Source organism: Colletes gigas, unplaced genomic scaffold (genome assembly GCF_013123115.1).
Source record: "Colletes gigas isolate AHSC1104 unplaced genomic scaffold, ASM1312311v1 Colletes_gigas_Sc00020, whole genome shotgun sequence".
In the NCBI taxonomy this organism is placed as follows: Eukaryota; Metazoa; Arthropoda; class Insecta; order Hymenoptera; family Colletidae; genus Colletes; species Colletes gigas.
The window spans coordinates 3,631,459-3,650,736 of NW_025106649.1; the positions used below are offsets into that span (position 1 = coordinate 3,631,459).

Consider the following 19,278-nt stretch of genomic DNA (forward strand, 5'->3'; position numbering starts at 1 on the left):
GGCGCGGTGCACCTTCGACGGTCAGGCATTTTTACCGCGCAAAGTATCTATAAATATACCGTTTGAGATAATTACCGCGCGCGGAGAACACGAGAATTATGAAACGACGCTTTCTTCGACGCTGGTCTTTGTTTTGTCAAGGTTAACGGAACGATAGACTTCTTTTCAAGCTTCACCGTGGCTCGGTGACAATAAAATCCCTGTTGCTTCAGACGACGACGCCTGTCGAAGAATCCTGCTGGAGCACGAGAGGGAGAGGGAGGGCAAGCTGCGGGACATCGCGGCCTCCTTGACCCAGCCTCGTGCTCGAAGGATCAAACCAAGGACCTCCGAACCCACCAGAGACGTCGTCGACGCTGTAAACGCCGCGTATCAGGACAAGCTCGTGAGCATTTACGAATATTAATATTAAACCCTTGGACTTACGATTTAATTCCATATAATTTTTCAAATCTACACTATTTAATTTTGTTTAAATTCTCTTGGATCTTCTAAGGAATCGCAAACGCACAGATTTCGCGTTCGATATTAACAATAATAATTCCGTACAGATCAGAGGAGACCCCGACGGATGCGGGCTGGACATTTCCGGCATCCGGTACTCCCCCACTTCCGAGTTGAGGGTCGATCTGCCCGCGGAGGATTTGCTGAACATCAAGAAGGGCTGGCTGATGAAGCAGGGTCTCAACAAGGTTCGTTCAGGCTGCCATTTTTCGTTTCCCGTTCTCACGACCGGTCCGATTAACGAATCGAACGTTGCTCAGGAATGGAACAAGCACTGGTTCGTACTAAGAGGCTGCGGCCTCATGTACTACAGAGATCCCTGCGCGGAAGATAAGGGTATCATGGACGGCGTCATAGATCTGAATACCGTTACTGCCGTCACGCCCCTTCAAGTCGCAAGAAATTATGGATTCCAGACTGTGGTGAGTGTGACTGGAGAATTCGCTTGGCCGGTGATTTACAGTAATTAACATTCCACGCGGACGGAAATCCAGTTAGGCCTTACGGGAGGAGCTGTTCTCTCGCGCAATGAAAACACGTGCGATGCAAACTAGTCTCGGTCTACATTGTCCGCGAATCTCGGCGGAAGGATTAATCAGCGGGCCGCGTCGGTTGGCTCCGGGAAAGGATTGTTAATTATTCGTACATTTGGAATTTCTTCTACCGATGTGTTAACTAAAACCTGCAAGAACCTAATCTTACAGAAACTAACATGTAATTATACGCTGTTATACAAGTCACCTAAACCATTAAATCTTTGGTTATGGAACTTCTTTGCAAGACATATTCTCGATAAAAACCCTTTCGAATAGAAAAATTTAACCAGAAGAATAACCAAAGCGATGGAAGCGGTCATCGGACTGGAGCGTAGATTTTCTAGATGGTCAACCGAGCAAAGAGTTAACAAGGATCCGGAGTAGGCAGCGTTGTAACTGTCCGCGAGAGCTATAGTTACCTCTACCGTGAATCAGCCAGCGGGCTCGCGGTTCAATTGGATCGCCGGAATTAACTTCCGTGCTTAGGAGTGGCTGGAAAAAGTCGGTAACTCAATTTCACGGTAGAACAAGTCGGACGTTCGCGGCTCTTCTCCTATTCGTGTCACCGATTCCTGTCGTCCGACTGTCCCGCTGATCGGCCTAGATAGACAATGGCGTTTCCGTCTTGTTACATTCTCGACGGTTAATTCTCTTACTTCTCTCCCAGGCCTGGGACGACCGGGGATCCACCGTACTGTCCGCGGTCACCGCTGGCATCAGGGCCTGTTGGATGTCCGCCATCAGGAGGGCCGCCAATCTTCCCGATCCCGACAGCAACGCCGACGCCCTCGCCGTCTGCCAGGACACACAGCAGGACAACACCCCACAGTCGCCTACCGCGTAAGACCATCGCAAACTAGACTTTAATACTGTAGGATTTGCAGGAAAACAACTTTTCGACTTTAAAAACTCTCAACTCACGACTCTTTCAAACGACTCTTAATATTCTCAACTCTAACGACTTTTCGACTCTCTCTAACTCTGCCAAAACGTCTCTCATTTCATTAGCTTGCTCAACTCACCGAAGCCCAAACAACATTCAACCGATCATTCGTTCTTATTTACACACTTATTATATAATAATATCCTACGACACCTATATTAGATTTCAGTACCTACGTTTGCTTCGACTCCAAGTCCATCTCTGCTCCCCAGGTCGATCACAGATCGCGAGAGGGATTCCGTGGTACCCTCGACGTCCGTGACTCCGCGATCGGTCCTGTTCTCCTCCGACGAGGAGTACAGAACAGCGTCGGAGGGTGGAAGACGGGAGTCTGGCGATTGGTCGGAAGTCCCAGTCTCGCCACCGTTGGTGAGGAACGGCGACTGGTCCAGCGCGCTGAAAGGTTCCAGCTGGTCCGACTCGGCCACCCACGAGTGGTCCGAGCTACCACCGTCGCCACCGTTGACCAGAACCGCGTTGTCGAGGGTGAAGGCGCGCTCGAGGTCGAGTTCCAGGTCCAGGGTGTACAAGAGAAGTCGCAGCTCGCCGCCCAGCTCGAGAAGGAGCACCCTGGACAGCGTGAGGTCCGAGGATCTCATGATGGCCTGCTGTGAGCTAGGCGAGGACGAGGAGCAGTCCAACGGTCATCTGCAGAGCAACAGCTGTCTGTCGAGCGCCAACGACAGCCCGTTGATCGTCGAACTGTTGGAGAACCAGGTGTCCCTGTTGCGCGACCAGCTGGACCAGAATCAGTCCCATCCGAGTACGCTACTAGTCATTATCGAGCGTCAGGAGAACGAGATCGAGAGCTTGAAGTCACAGTTGAACGCAGCGCGGGCGGACGTCGCGAACGCCGAGAAGGAGCTGTCCAGACTGAGGCAGCAGAAGGCCGAGGCTTCCATCAGAGAGAAGCAGGTGGAAGAGCTGCTAGGCACCATCCAGAGGACGGAGCAACAGAGAGACAAGGACCTGGACGATCTGGAGAAGATGAAGAAGATGTACGCGAGGGACAAGGAAATGCTCGAGTGCAAGCTCTTGGAGATGGAGGCGATCCTCAGGGAGACCAGCGAGAGGTGCGAGATGCTGACCAAGGAGCTCGCCTCGAGTCACAGGACCGTCGAACACCTGCAGACGGAGATAGCTTCCTTGAGCGACAGACTATCGCAAGGTGAGTTCAAAAAACTAGGTTAGATATATTACAGATGCTATTATCGGGTTTTGTCGGATCCAGGAATCGAAGAAAACGAGCGTTTGTACGGGAAGGTTAGAGATCTGGAAGAGAAGGGTGGACTGTCCGCCTCGAGGGAGCGTGGGAGGAGCTTTGACTCGCTCAGCGACTTGACGAACATCGAACTAGACCTGGACTTGACTTCTCTCGATAAAGAAAGGTACGCTTATAATAAGTATTAAGTTCCGTATGTTATTAAATTCGCGATCTTCGTTCGCAGAATCATGGAGGAGTACGACGAGCTACGAAGTCGGTTCGAGAAGGCAATCCTAGAGATCCGCGCAATGCGGAAGGAGCTTCGCGAGGCTCACGCGATGCAGGACGCGCTGGAGCTGGAGATGTTCGCGCACAAGCAAGACGCGGTTAACGTGAACGAGACCAACCAGGCCCAGGTCCAGCTGATGGCGGCGAGGATCCAAGACCTGACGAACAAGTTGGCGACCAGCGAGAAGCAGGTCAAGACGCTGAAGCAGAAGCTGACGAAGGCGGAGACCAGAGACAAGAGGCGATCGCTGTCGCTGAAAGGTCGCGAGTCCTTCCAGATCTCCCAGGAGATGGAGGACAAGTTGCTGGACCTGGAGAACAAGATCTGCGCGATAGAACGCGGCAAGAGCATCACCGCGGTGGTCTCGTCCGGCATCGGTTCGAAGGAATCAAGTCCCAATCCAAAGAAAGAGAAGAGGAGGGAGAGCAAGAATCTGGACCGCGCCAGACTGCGTAGGAAGTCGCTGGACAGCGCGACGAGCTCCGAGCCGATGAAGGTGCTGATCAGACTGAGCACGCTGGAGACTAAGGTCGCGAACGTTACCGAGAACATGGCCAGCGACGCGGAGAAGGACTCCAGCGAGTGCAGCGAGGTCAGCGTGTCCTCCACCAGCGAGGTGTCGCTGGAGATCATCGCCAGGTTGAGGAAACTGGAGAGAGTGGTCTCGAAGTCAAAGAGGAGGCTGGAGAAGTGTCTGGGGTCCACCCAGGCGGAGGACAAGGCGGAGAAGTGTTTGCGCGAGGTGAACGACATCCTGGACTCGTGTTTAGAATGTAAGAAAAGCCAAGCTAGCGCTCAAGCGACCGAGTCAGTAGGAGTAGTGGTATCTAGACTAGAAACTATACTTAAGGATAAGCTGAGCGAGCTCGCGGCGAGACGGCAGACCCTAGCGCAGAACAATCAGTTGGACGATAGGGAGAAGACGAAGCTGATCGCCGAGAGGGTGGCGTTCGAGTTCGTCGTTCTGAGGCAGATCAAGTGCGCGATCGGCCGGTCGTTCGACAGGAGCGCCGTTCTGAGTGAATTGGTCGAAACTAGTCAGCTTGCCTCAAGCCTAATGCGTAAGATTCACGGAACCAAGCCCAAAACGTACCAAAACACGAGTTACATTCAGTATCTTACTAAAGTGTTAGCGAATAAGTTAGTGCTGGTAGGCGGTATACCGGCGACGGAGACGACGACGAAGGAGGTGGCCGCCGCGCGGGCCGAGAGCCTGAATTTTCTGCTGCAGAAGCAGCGGGAGGTGAACGAGGTGATGCGACGATACAAGGAGACGAAGCTCAGGCAGCTCGCGGAGGCACTGGCCGCGGAGACGCTTAGCATGTCCGACCAGGAGGACCTCGGGAAGCAGGTGCAAGGCTCGAGCAAAAAGCTGCTGGAGGATCGACACATCCGCGAGGCGTGGGCGTTGGCCCAGGAGACAGTCAGCAAGGAGCTCGTGCAGGCCGAGGTGTCTCACGTCATCATGCGTTGCGGTCAGATGTACGAGCAGAACGTCACGAGTATCACCGACGCTTGCCTCAATTTCGAGGGCACGGAAAGCGTGACGCTGGAGTCCTGGATCGACGGAACGCAGACGAGGCTGCGTCAGGAGATGGAGCTCTCCACCCGCGAGCTGTCCGACGCGTACGAGGAGTGCCTTCGTCTGATGAAGAAGAACAAAACGTCGATAGAGGCCAAGTACGAGTCCAGGCAGCTTCTGACGGATTACGCGGACGTGGTCGCGCACAAAGCTTTAATCGATGCCAGGATCGGCCTTCTTCAGGAGAACAACAGACAGTTGGCTGCCTTCCCTGGTGAGACGTTCGTATCTAGTCTTATCCGAAATGACGACCTTCTATCGTGCCTGTTGGGGGATGAGCACGAGTTCCAAAGCGATCCGATCCTCGACGCGGAGTACAGTTACCTTTACCAGCAGTTCGGCAAGGAGTGCGAGGAGAGGATATCCGGAAAGCAGGGCTCGAAGGAGCAACTGAAGAGCGTCAGCCAGAGTCTACTCTGTCTGGAGGAGGACCTCACCGAGCTGGGGAAACGTTTGAGGGAGAAGGACGCCGTCGAGGGCGTCGTCTGGTCCAAGTCGGCGACTTCCGCGACCGACTGGTCGACCGTCTGCGAGAAATGCTCTCAGCTACGCGAGCAGATCAAGAAGCTGGGCGACTACATGAACAGCCTGTCCTGCAAGCAGTGCGACCAGCTGCAGGAAACCATCCAGAGGATAACCGCCGAGCACAACGACGAGCTGGAGACGCTCAAGCGCAACCAGGAGAGGGACATGATGGACGTGAAAGGCGAACTGGACAGTCAGAGGCAGTCGTTGACATCTCAGTACGAACAAGAGGCGGCGAGTCTGAGGGAGAAGGCCAGGAAGCTGGAGCACAGACTGAACGCGATGGACTCCGAACACTCGGCTCACGTGAACGAGCTGAGAGCTGCTTATCAGAGATCGATGAGCGCAGAGCTGGACACCGACGCGGAGACGCGAAAGAGGTATAAGGAGGAGATCAAGCAGCTGAGAGCTTTGTGCGAGAAAGGGTTGCTGGCGATGGAGAACTCCCACAGACGCACCATCTCTGAGATGGAGGAGAAACACCGACAGGAGCTGGAGAACCTCAGGGTGGAGAAGGAACAGGCGCTCTCGGAGGAGACCCAGGCCACTCTGGCGGCCCTGGACGCCATGAGGAAGGCCCACGAGCATGAGGTGCAGAAGGAAATCGCCAAGTTCAAGCAGGAGTTCCTCAAGCAGATGCAGGCTCGCGAGGACATCGGTGTGCTTCACAAGGAGCACGAGTAAGCGATTCTCCGTTTCGTTTGCTCTCGGTAAATCGACGATATATTAAAGAACACGTGTAACGATTCGCAGGGAGGAAATGGAAGAGATCAAGCAGGAAATTCTATCGTTGTCCGCCAAGTATTCCTCCAAGTGCGTGGAGACCGCGGCCATGGAGGAGAAAGTGGGCTCCTTGACCAAGCAGCTCGCTCAAGCGCAACAGCACATCATGCAACTGGACGCCCGCAACAAACAGCTCAGGGCACATTTGGTGTTGGAGACCAACGACACCTCCATGGATGCGATGCAGCTGCTGAGGGCCAATGAGATACCCGAGCCCAGAGAGGAGATCCACAGACTCCAACAGCTGAAGGTAACGATAGAAACCCGAGATCCGGTCGCAATGTAGATTCGTGGTTAACAAAATGTACATTACTAAATTGATTAACTCTCGCCCGCAATTACGTATATCATGGTGTTCCCCTTACGAGCTTTTCGCCAGCGTCGAGGACCTGGTCGTTACCGTTTGCCCGTTTAAAGTGAATCTTTACGCTTTTAGAACGCGGTACCCGACTGACGCAATTGTAAATAAACGATAACATCAGCTAGAGACGCACTTAGGTACAGCAAAGCTTTTGTGTTCGCAAGCTTCATACGTTTTTGATCCTCTACTGATCGGACACGCACTTTTTGCAATAGCTACTGATGGGACTGATAGTGCCCAATCGTGGTGACAAGTATAGTTAATACAGTGTTCGAAAATTGTTGTTGAACTCGTCCCATCGCTAGTTGTTGCACAGATGTACAGCACAATCACTTTGATCAGGTAAAATATATATCGTCCTATCAGTCGAGGTTTAATACAATAACCCGTAATAGTAGCCATTTGCAATTACTCGACGATATCAGTGGCCATGGAGGTTTTACTGTACCTACACTACCGCTCTGGAGTTTGGGTACACGTACGGGTAAGAAGAAAGTCTATTTTGCTGACGTATAACTTCCCTGATTACGATACGTCCTTTATGTCTTCCTCAAGTACCAAATATCAAAAATCGAATCTGGTTTTGAACGAGGTGTTCCAGTGTGGCTTCTTGTGCAGCATTATTAATAATTATATACCTTAAAAATTACATCAATAAACCTTCCATTCCCTTGTCTATATTCGTGAACGTCAAGAAGAAAATAAGGATTCGCTAACATTAGCATTTGTCAGGAACAGAAATTGGTTCGAGGATCCCTAACAAGGGATTCCCAGAATTTCGAAAAATTAAGGCACACCCAGGTACGTAATAAGTAATATTTTTTATTGTTCAAACTCGCTTTACAAGGTTAAAATTAACCCCTCAAATTCCACTATTCTTTACATAAGATACGTTCATCTTTCCATGTTTGACATTTCTGTTGATCGAAGGAAAAATTACTTTTGAAGCCGTTGCATACAATTTATAGCCAATCATGAGACTACGCACTCATCATCAAGTCTTATATATTAACCCCTTTCCGTGTCATTTAGCTCGACAAAATCCGGACCCAAATGGTAGGCGTCAACGCGCGGTTAACAAATCAGACTTATGCTAAACTACTTTGTAACAGAGATTATAAGAATCGTGACCAACTCTTGTGGCGTACTGATTTGAAGTAAAATATATTCATGTTTAGGCCAAAATCTTCATCACGAGTCAGGCTCGTTATAGTATGGGTTGGGGTTAAAATCAACACATTTTTCCATTCACGCGGTATTCGTAAAACAAATCCATTCCTTCTCGTGAAATGGTATACGTTTGAAAAATGATTAAATCATACGTCAAGGGGTTAACACGTCGACTGCCATGATGGTTCAAGTTTGATTCAGATCTGATCCTGTAAACACTGATTCCTCTCCCCACCTTCGTCCAAGTCACAATTAACAAGTAATCGTCCAGAATTGCAAATAGAAGTATTCAAACCCGGATCGGTAGGGTGCTCGATCCTCGCGAATACCATAGTAATTGTCCACCATTGACCCACCCAGCAGCGATTTAACGACCGTTAACAGCCCAAATCGGCCGCACTGACGCATATTATTTTCGATATTTCACTAACAGCATGGGGACGCCTTTCGTGACACGTTCGGCGCGGCGTCGAAAACTTCGTCGCTGAACTGCTCACCGGCGTACTCGCCGCAGCGTGTCAGAAGTAGTCACGAGTACCCTCTGATCAGACCTGGGGGCGAGGAGCAGAGATTAACCGTCGAACGGCCGAAAAGCTCGGTGTCCACGTCGCAAATGACCGCGGCGGACAAGCCAGCCGCGTTCTCGTACAAGGTTGAACGAATAAAGTCGGTCTCGTTGCCTTATTCGAGCAACTTGGTTAGGCCGGGGAGTAGTTCGGGCGTTCCATCGCACGATAGGAAAGAGGTGAGCTTAGGGCAAAAGAGTCAGGAGCGTAACGGTCTGGCCTCGCCACTTTGGGACAGCTTAAGACCCAGGAGCGGATTGCCCCATCAGTATCAAGGTACAGAAGAAAGATGAACCGGAAACGCGCGAAAGCAGGTGGTGGATTGCGTTTTCGATCCCCTTCGAACGACTCTGCTTCTCTAAAACCTTTCAAGTATCTGTTGCATTTGTTCGCGGGTACGTTGCATCGAATGTCAAACGATTCGTTGCTTTTTTTTTCCTTTTTTTTTTTTATTGTCGATGCTACTCTAGAGGAACGTTCGTTTCGACGAAGCCACTCTTTCGTCCGCGGTCTGGCATGCCAACGGGAACGATCTCTGTTTATCTCTAACAACGTGATCGGGAACGCGAGCATCGGGATAGCTTATTTTGTGATTTGTTGATTATGCGTTAAGGAATAGAAAAGGGGAGACACGTAAGACTAACCGGGTGCTTTCGTCTAGAAATTAACCGCTTACGAAGACATCGATCGTTGGCCTGCGGATTTTCTGCGTTTGTTATTCTTTTATTTTGTTTTACGTATCGAACGATAAATGTTCGAGGGGTATTTTAATAGGCTAAAATAAAAAATCTTGAAGAACATGTGTATCGAATTATAGTGTAATTGTTTCTAAAAGTTTAATAGAATACACTTGTTGGATGGATAATTTTAATACGAACGCATAAAATCCGCAGTCTGGATCGTTTACTAAATGGACTGCGCGTATTCGGAATTGACATGTAAGCGTATCGTTGCGCGATAATTTGTTTGTATGTGACGCGGATCGCTCGGTTCGAGTTTCCTAGGCGAGAGTATCGACCGTCAAGGATCGATATGGCTGCTAATAGTCGCTGTTTGTTAAGTATAATATGCATAATTGTACTACTCGAAGGTTGTCTAACCCGGCTACTTGCTAACTGGATACATGTACTATTAACGGTATGCAAAAGTAACGCAAAAGTAACCCCTGCCTTGTGACGAATGTGATTCTGTACTCCTTAATCGTCTAATCAACGCGTTAGCTGATTTGCTATACGAAACACTTGTCGACGCGTCACGGAAATGGCGGTGCGCAGAAATCCAACAGAAACCATGTCACGGACTCGTCACATTTTTAAATACGCTATTCTGATAGAACTTTTTGAACCGTTTTTACCGGGAACCTATTTTTACAACATACAGTAAATATATCACAACATTACATATCCCAACGTTTCTGCGCACTTCCGAGCATCAGCATCGAACGATGCGAGTATATCTTAACTGTTGGGAACATCTTAGATGCGTAAGGAAATCGAGTCCCTTGTTTTACTCCTCATATCATCTAGAAAATAATTGATAGCCTCCGACGGCAGCGGAGTTACTAACTTCGATCCGACTGTAACAACCAGAGTCTCTTTTTCAAAGTTTTCGATCGCTGCGTAGAGTAAATTGGGGTAATTCCTGTTCTCAAAACTTGAACTAAAGGTTAAGACTGTGGTTGGGACTGTTCATACACATTAGATAATAAATATCACTTTTTCTCAAATTGGGGTTGACAGAGGGTGGTAAACACAAAATGACCGGAATTACCTTAGCTTGCTCTGAAAGCACACAGACCACGTTTCCTCCTAAAGCGATTCGTAACTCTATTTGTAATAAGGGTAAGAAACAAAGCATTGAGCGGAATCAAGGCAGACGTGGTAATCGTATTTCGACAATTATTTGATACGAAAGGTGGCACAACAGAGATGCGAGTCGGCGGCTCTGGTACCCGGTGGCAGGACAACAAGCAAACTGAAAAGCAGCAACAATCGGAGGCTTACGGCCTCCGTGCCGACGATCCTCACACGTCCCGCCTCACCGCGGAACCCCCAGCTCTCTCCGTTGCAGGTCCGTTTCTATTCTTTGCGAATCTAGCGAACGTTTCATAAAATCACCGCTGAAATTCGTCCACGGTCGTTTCGCCACGCATTTCGTCCGCTTCTGCGCTTCGTTATTTTTCCAAAGCTTTTGGGGAAACTCTGGGTTTACTATATCAGCTCTCTGCCGACGAGAAGAGGATTAAAAACAAAAAAAATTTGAATTTTCATTCATTTGACAAGAAAATAATATGAGAATCGAGGACCATGAAAGCCAAACTTTGAACTCAATTTCGTTTCCTCTTCTCGTATGCCTAGACGAGTCGTATTTTTCTCGGATTCTCGGTTTCGTTGGTACCTGTCGCGACTTTCCAAGCTTGCTTAGAGTACTCAGGGGCGCGTAGACTCCAAATTCCGGGGGTTTGAACTCGCGTAACGTTGCGTGACTCTCTTTGCAGAGCTGATGAGGTCTCCAGCAGTGAGGTGGTCCAGCAGGAGTTGTCGCAGCTTGCCTCCCACACCCACACCGAGTTACCATCACCCGCTCCACCCCCCACTGCCAGCGGTGGGCATGGTCGCCGAGAGGAAGAAACGTTTCGAGCTCTGAATTCTGCCGCCACCTTCCGGAAAACTCTACTGCTCGTAGAAAACTCGCGATGATTTTCGTATGGTGCTAAAAACCGGTTGCTCGTTTGCGCGTCGAAGACCTACGATTCCAAAGATGGGCAAAATTCTTGACCAGAAATATCTCAAATAATATTCGTTCCTCGTCGAGTAAAACTTAGAATTTGTATTGTATTTAGTATTTTGCTCGTCTCTGCGCGAATTCAGTCGTCATCCTGTTGAAATAGCGTCTTCGAGCGTACGCCGACAGCCACACGAGTAACCCTTTCCAACAGATAATCCACAAGCATTCGTCACTGCCACAGCGATCGAGTTTCGACGGTAGAATGGAGCGAGACGTATTTTCGCGTTAATCGATACGGTCGTACGGGATCGAGCTCGTCGTCACGTGACAATATTGAGCATGTTTATCAAGTAAACATGATTCAATAGCCGGAACGAGGCTGGGATCCCGATGGATACGTTATTCGTCACGGTGAAAAATCGCGGATCCGATTGGACGTTTGTCCGTTTTCGAAGGGACTTTTTATCACTTGGAACTTTTGCTAAGCACGTTTACAAGGCTGCCGTGTCACCAAACGGTCGTCGTTTGATATGCATTTAGACTTTGATACATGAATTTTTCCGTAGGTGCGAGTAGTAGTCGTTTTCGATCGACTTTCGCGAGCGACGCGCATTTTTTCGGGCATTATTTCACTGTCAGTCGTTTCTCGTACCGGTATAGCGATCTCAGGAGACCCATCGGTTCTGTTATTACTGTAAAATCCATTAGTTATCGAAGGACACTATCCCTTTTCCGACCACAACAATCAGAAGTAACCAGAAGACGTAGCCGAGTGGTTTCGAGCAGTCATTTGTTTTTGGTTCAGCTGTGGTAAATATCTTTCTGCTTATGATCTGATGGAGCAATATATAGGTAACACAATTGAAAACTTATTCACAACTAGGCTATTTGCTAATTATCCTCGTAACCAGAAGGGTCGACAAACATTTCCTGAAAACTATCCCTGGTAGCGAGAAACGGCCAAAAAAGCTGCAGATGCGAAGAGAGTACAGTAGAACGCCAATCAACTGATTTCTTCAGGGCAAATAGTAAGAAACTGTTTAATTGATTAAATCCGTCTTAATACATTTCTTATTTTTATGTCTCAAAGAAAAGCTAAATTTTGTAGCATCAAATCGATAACGGTGTATGGTTTATTTTTGAGTCCCGAGTACAGGAATCTCTGGAAATATGGCCCGAAAAAGATCAGAGGACAGAATTAGGCGTTCTACGTTGCCGTACAAGTCATATATACAGGTGTCGTGATAGTTAAAACGCGTTATAATGCGTACGTGTATCGGTGTGAAAACGTACAAACGAATCTGTTCGTCGAAATCGTTGAGTTTGTCGAATTGCGCTGTGTTAAGTTCTGAAATCGATTTCGTACAATTGCAAGATCCGTTCGCCATCTTGTGGCTCTACGAGGGGGCTAATTTGAATCGACGATAGGCTCAAAGTTCGTCTTTTAGGGAGGCTTCTATTTTCATTTTTCATTTTTCATTTGTTGACCACCGTTGATCGCGACTACCTTTGTTTCTCCTTCGCTCCCTTTGTTTCTTATTTGTTTTGTAAAGTCACTCGATGTTTTGTAAAGTCGTTTAAAGCGGGGACACGAAAGGACCAGGAACGTAACATTTTCTGTTTCTTTCGATTGTTTTTCTGTTTTGTCTATTCTCCTCCCTTTTTCTTCTGTCTCGTTAATTCGTTCGATGATCGATAGAAAGTATTTTTACGCTTGTTTCGCTCTTGTTATGTATAGATTCTGCACATATGAATATTACGGCGTTGTCACGTTGCACTGTGTATTACCGCATTCTCTCATCGTGTAAATGTTTTTCTTTTTTTTTTTGTCGGATCGCGATCATTTTTTTGATGTTAATACTGTATAGTTTATGACATTTCAATTTAAGGAGCAAAGTATAAATAGCCTAGAAATTAACCCCTTCCATATGAAAGTGGATTGTTTATATTATATGTTATTATTGTATTTCTATATTATATGTCGTCGCGGTTCGTTCCGGTGACGGTGTCGCTCGACCTGTCGTGGGCGGCGTCGAAGTAAGCGAAAAAAAAATGAAAAATAATCGATAACAATACGATTCATTATCTCTTATGTAGAGTAATTACTCAGGATTGTTTAACATTTATAATATATTACGATTATACTTATTGTATTTGTATTATAATTTATAACAACGTTTGAAATAAAATATAGTAACCATTGACGTGAACAATCGCTGCTCAAATTCATTTGTTATAATTGTTTTTTATGTTACCTGTTAGCTGCAAATAACATACTTCGAATAATTTCAAGATAACTGTGTAATGCTTGTTGGTACGAAACATTTAAGGAGAGGATTCAAATCATTTACGATTCGAATTGTCGCGGCGAGCATTGCGCATGCGCGTGCACTTCCGACTTACGACTCACGTCGTACTTTTCGAACAGACGCCTGCTCGTGATTGATAGTCGTTGCTAGTGCGCGGTACATTGTGCGAAAAGTGATATATTTTATGAGAATGGAGCCGACGTTTCAGTTCTACTTCGAGGACATCGATATTATGCTGGCGAACGTGAAACGGAGACTGATGCTGCAAGACGAGACTGCACAGGTACGTAAATTAGGTTAAGAACTTGTCAACGACAATGCTCAGCTTATGGCGGGACACGCCGCGCGTAAGAAAGTTTTCAACTATTGAAAATTATTCATTTTCGAGGTCTTCGAAATCGTGTAGACATTTACAGTTATTAATAATACGAACGTCAATCGAAATTAAGCTAGAAAGTACTAGGTTAATACGAAATTTTGAATCGTTGACACTTTCATTTATCGATAAAAATCATTGAATTTTCGTTTCGTGATATTGCGTAGACAGTCTCATTTTGGAATTTAGATTAGGTAGGAAAGTTAGAATGTTATTTAGGACAGATATTAGATGCGATAGATTAGGAAGAGGAACAATTTTGCAGATTACGTGCGTCGAGCGAATATCTAACCTATTTAAAAGTGGTGGCGCTGCAGGCAGCGAGGAGGTTCTTTCGAAGCTGATAAAGTACGATGTGCTGTCGACGGTTTTCGAAATTATTCACACTCCCAGCGATCGTCTTCTCCCGTACGTTTCACGTTTCAATAATAATCACTATAGCAGGTTCTAACTTTTTCTAACAACCATACTCCCGTTACTTTAATAGTTGTATTCTCGACTTTTTGAGCTTGATAAGCGCCCATCAAAAGTTTTACGAACAACACGTGGTCATGGATGCCATGGACGCCATCTTGAAAGTCGCAATTTGCGTTTTCAAATCTCGGTGCAAGGAGACGCAATTATTAGAGAAACTAATTCAAGCCATTCACAATATAGTATGCAGGTAATTAAATATGAAAATTGTCGAGACGTCTTTGGAAGGTCTTTCTATTATTTTAAACGAAATAACCAGAACTAGACATTTGTTTTTATTTTTTAAACTATGTAGAAATTTCTATAGCATATCTAAGTGTTTATAAATATTTTGGAACATTGAATTTTCAGAGCAGTAGAATTTAACGTGGAACTGAACGCGGTTTGCGTTCCACGGCAAATTCTGTGCCTCCTGAAGTCTTTGATTTTGGACGATAAGTTGGACAAGAAATTAAAATTTCCCGCTGTTGCAGTGCTGAATGTCGTTCTGGAAAACGTGGACGTAGACGAGTTGGAAGACAGCGCATTCGAAATTTGTCACAAAGCTCTTAGCTTAATGAAAGATATTGTCGAGTACAGCGACGACGATGCCTCGATTACGCTTGCTGCAAACGCACTGTGTGCTGTTTGTGCTTCCGGTGCTCGGTGAGGCTGTGTACTTTGAGTTTAAAGTTACATATAGGATGTTTCAAACCAGGGTTGCAAATAGTACTCGTTAGAATTTTCAAGAAAAATCTATTATTTAGAGATTCGAGTGACCAAAGTCTATTGTTTCTAGTCAAGTTTATTTTCGAACTCTTCGTCGACAAAGTTTGCAAAAGATCGATGTTCTCAGGTTGTGTAAAGTAGACAGCAACGTCCGCGGAATTTTCGACAAAGTTCAGGAAAGCAGAGCATCCTTAACGAAGATGATCTACCAGGCGACGATGAATACTCTGATACCTTACGTTAAAGTAAGTTACGGGACGCGAGATCGGTGTCGCGTTACTGGACCGTCTCGATCGCGATGCAACATATTTAATTACAAGCGTCAAAGGCCCTTTTATTCCTTCGTTCGACAGAACACGGAACCGAACGAAACGGACGGGGTCAGATTCCACGCGAGCTTCGTGACTTGTCTGAACAGCCTTTACAAGCTGGCCAACTGCAGCCACGACAACTTGTCAAACCACTTGACCGCCAACGGATATCTGAAGTACTTCTTGCTTTTAACCGCCAGGCTTCCGTAAGTCTCGTCGTTTCCACCCAAGGGGAAATACAATGAAATTGATAAAATTTTAAATTCAGTATAAATCGGGGTTAGGTACACAGGGAGAATCTCGTAATTTGATGAACCTATAGCTCTGTTCTGAAGATAGAAAGAACCTTAGAAATCAATTTTAAAGCGTTGTTTAAAATATTTTATAATATTTAAAAGTCTGTTATAATGTAATAAAAGTCTCGGGCACGATTGATGGCGACTTTCACCGTTTTAGAGAAAATTTGCGCCGCAGCACTTGCGCGCTTCTGTCGCGAATTATAACCACTCTCGGCGATAAATCACTGTCGATTGGCCAGTGGCCCGGGGGCACGACAGGCTTCGAGAATTTAATGCACCGCGGACTGCTCGACTTGCCAAGAGACTCTCAACGGTGGGACAACGTCGTGGCTCATCGAGGAAACAGTGCGATCGCTCTGATGGTGTTAATTTATTATCATTACCATGGCACCAGAGAGTACGAGTTCCTCTTCATCTCAGGGAAAATGAAAGATCGATAAAGGGGAATACGAAAAATATCAAACAAGTTTTGCAATTGGGGATCTTTCCTTTTCCACTTTACGCCTCTTCCCCTTAGATCGAGACTCTAACTAAAGTATTTCAGGAACATGATATGTCTGAGGTCTCTGATCTCGGGGATCGTCGGTATCCCCAAGTCTGAGCAGATTTCGGAGCAACTCCTGAAGGTTCTGTGGTTTCTGTTCGCCGTTGCGTCTGTGTCGCATCCTTCTCCGAACTCGGAACAGGATTACAGCAGAGCAGCGACGCGATTGGCTGTCGCGTTGCAATACTCGCGATTGAACGATTGTTACACCCACCACATAGACCTGCTTCGCTATTGCTTAAAGTGTCCCGACGTTCCCAGGGATCTCAGGAACAAAGCGTTGGATCTCTGGCTGGTGGAGTCCGACGGGGACATCGAACCATTGTTGACGTTGGATTGCGATCAAGTCGTTCGACATTATTTATTGGTATCCAAGTTTACTATATCGGACCTTGGAAATTAAAGAACTATTTCAAGTTTTGCTTTGTACGTAGCTTGTCATACAGAATGGTTACTCGGAGAGGATCATCAACTTAGCCATGAAGGGAATTCGCGAGATGATACGCGTCGATAACGCCAAGGAGATCGCTGAAATTGCTTGGCATATGCTACCCACTCTCCTTTCCACCCACCGTCAGGACAAAGGTTCGAATATTTATCTAGAGACGCGACTTTCTGTCCATTAGATTTAGAATATACTCGCCATCTTATTCTGATTCCAATCTACTTCTTCATATCAACTTATTTAACTTGGATAGTTCGTAATCACATGCAATTTCCTCTGCTACAATTAGCACTTTGCACTCGGCTATCCCCTTTGAAGGGACATCCATCAAAGAATTTAGTTGCATCTTCTAAGGAAACAGCGATATTATTGTTTTAAAGTGATTATATAGGACAAAATACATGAGCAAAAAATGTAAAAAAAGATATGTTTGCTTGGAGTATTTACTGCATATTTCGTAAGAAAGTGATCGAAGAAAAATCTCCGAGTGCAAAGGGTAATATTCGTCAAGTATCAAGAAATTCATTTCGGCGAAAAAAAATTTCAAATCGTTCTAAAAAAATTATTTTTGGTTGCAGAGGTCAGTTACAATCATTTTTCATGAATAGACATACCCCCGAAGTCCTACGCAATTTCGAGAAAAAAATTCAGGAAGGTGCCTTTCTTCGGCGAAATTAAAAAGTTTGAAATCATTCCGAAAAAATTATTCACCGTAGTGTAAACGGTTAGTTTAATTTTGATATTACCATTTAGTCGGTCAGTGGTACGTATATTCGCGCGGATCTAAAACAATTGAGGCCCACCGTTGAACTTAATAGCGGGATCGTCGATCGCGATTCCTCGCGTGGAATCGGTGACCTGAAATCTTCTCTTTGACCAACCGACGACGAACGAATACGAACGTTGTTCGCAGACGAGCAAATCAAGGCGGTGCTGGAATTGACAAACATTTTTATTCCGAACTGTCTGTCCCCGAGCGTAAGGAATCGTTGCGCCGACAGCCTCGTGGCCATCGTGCTGAGAAGAGACGCGGACTTAAAATTGAGGACGCTGGCAGTGATGCAGTCGTACGTCCTGATGGTCACGTCCGCGACGTTCAAACCGTTCACAAGTAAATACTCCACGGTGACGTACGAGAGACGAGAGACGTCGAAGGTAATCCTATCTCTTCGAAATTGCAGTTTTCGAGAGGTGTATCGCGACACCGAATTTCTTGGAGGAGCTGCTCGTCCAAGGATTCTCCGAGGACACCCCGGAACTGTCGGCAGTATGTCTGAAGCTGATCGCGTTTATTATTCACTGCCAGGAAAAATCCTCTGTCAAAGTAAACATTAAATATGCACCCTTTAGACCAGACTATCTTCTCAAATAATATGATTTTGCTCCTGTGCGATCTCCAGCGCGACAAGTCGCTGACGATCGACGCTCAGAGCTTAGCAGACTTGCTGTTCAACGCGAGAAAATCTCTTCACTGTTCCATCAATGGGATGCAGCTCGCGCTGGAACTTCTCACGCAGAATATCGAAGAGCCAGCCATCAGGTTGGAGATCACGAATAGCAGCGATCGCGCGAATGGAGTTGTCAATCTCTACGAAACTCTGCACATGATGCATGGAAAAGTTAGGTCTCGTCACGCTGTCGTAGAGATTTTGTTTTGACCAAAGATAATTTTGTTTAACAGAGCGACCCAATGCAAAGGGATCTCGTGTACCAGTGTCTCGAAGGCGTGATAACTTTCTGTCACAAGCACGTAGAGTTCTTATTGTGCCACGTGTGCACGTCGATGAGCAACGATGGACTGGTGGCGAGCATTCTGGCCACCCCCTTGGTGTCCTGCCACTTCCTGGAGTTCGTCTCGACCTGGCTTCGCTGCAGACGAAGATACTGCAACGACGAAGCGCCCTGGAACGAGAGATCCCTTCGCAAGACGCCCTTCGAAGAGACTGTGGACCGAATCAGGAAGTACGTCGACGCCACGAGGAACTCCAGGACGGACGCTGGGTTCAACAGTCTTCTCTACGCGGTGGGTCCTCCCTTTTGAACGATATTTCTTCGATTTTCAGTCGTTCGTTACGAAGGTGATGCAAATTCGTCTAGAGAAACATCGAGTCTCTGCGAGCAACGATTCTGTCTTCTTCATAATATCACAAAATATAAAAATACGATGGGATTGTTTTTACAAAAATTTTGATTAGACTGGTGCAGACAATAACGACGAATATATTACTGAATTAAATGGAAATATATTTGTTACAATAACAGGGAAAGAAGGATTGCACCACAATCATAGCGAACGACTCGTTTATAGAAGCGATTGCTAGCTTCGACGAATTGTATTTTTAGCTGTCGCAATTTAAAGATTGACCGCAAGGGACTGTAATGGACAGAGGACGGACGTTTGTTTTAACAGTTTATTTTACCCGTGCAACATGGTTCGTAACATTACTTTAACATGGCAATACGTGCGTACAAAAAGTAGAAAAAGATTATCCAGGACGAATTTAATTCGTCCGCGTGTGACGCGTGCGCTTCTGTGATTCTGAAATATAGCATTAGTTTTGGTTTTGTATCCGCTAAATTATCGCTCTCCTCGTTCTAATCTCCCTAAATAATCGGAGCTGT

The 19,278-nt window shown here is 46.4% G+C and overlaps 2 protein-coding genes across 7 annotated transcripts in view; both read left to right on the plus strand.

Annotated features, from left to right (window-relative positions):
- The window catches only part of LOC122400846 (protein outspread), a 211,008-nt gene extending 197,616 nt beyond the window's left edge, over nt 1-13,392 (plus strand). For 2 of the 6 annotated variants that reach the window (XM_043402539.1, XM_043402542.1), the window contains exons 7-17: nt 213-385; nt 552-692; nt 765-926; nt 1,708-1,880; nt 2,196-3,151; nt 3,215-3,371; nt 3,432-6,263; nt 6,337-6,616; nt 8,331-8,739; nt 10,378-10,533; nt 10,961-13,392. In XM_043402539.1, coding sequence (XP_043258474.1) covers nt 213-385; nt 552-692; nt 765-926; nt 1,708-1,880; nt 2,196-3,151; nt 3,215-3,371; nt 3,432-6,263; nt 6,337-6,616; nt 8,331-8,739; nt 10,378-10,533; nt 10,961-11,109 — 5,588 coding nt within the window. In that variant the 3' untranslated portion in view covers nt 11,110-13,392. The remainder of the gene's footprint in view (nt 1-212; nt 386-551; nt 693-764; nt 927-1,707; nt 1,881-2,195; nt 3,152-3,214; nt 3,372-3,431; nt 6,264-6,336; nt 6,617-8,330; nt 8,740-10,377; nt 10,534-10,960) is intronic. The other 4 variants (XM_043402541.1, XM_043402540.1, XM_043402543.1 and 1 more) reach the window with 4 other exon arrangements.
- A 297-nt stretch (nt 13,393-13,689) lies between these two features.
- On the plus strand, nt 13,690-18,697 carry LOC122400896. The gene is made up of 13 exons (XM_043402631.1): nt 13,690-13,782; nt 14,141-14,283; nt 14,363-14,539; nt 14,701-14,994; nt 15,185-15,302; nt 15,411-15,574; nt 15,825-16,064; nt 16,212-16,578; nt 16,646-16,796; nt 17,570-17,767; nt 17,838-17,980; nt 18,057-18,275; nt 18,338-18,697. Exons 1-13 carry the CDS (start codon nt 13,690-13,692, stop codon nt 18,695-18,697), a joined length of 2,667 nt encoding a protein of 888 aa, XP_043258566.1.
- Nucleotides 18,698-19,278: the final 581 nt, after the last annotated feature.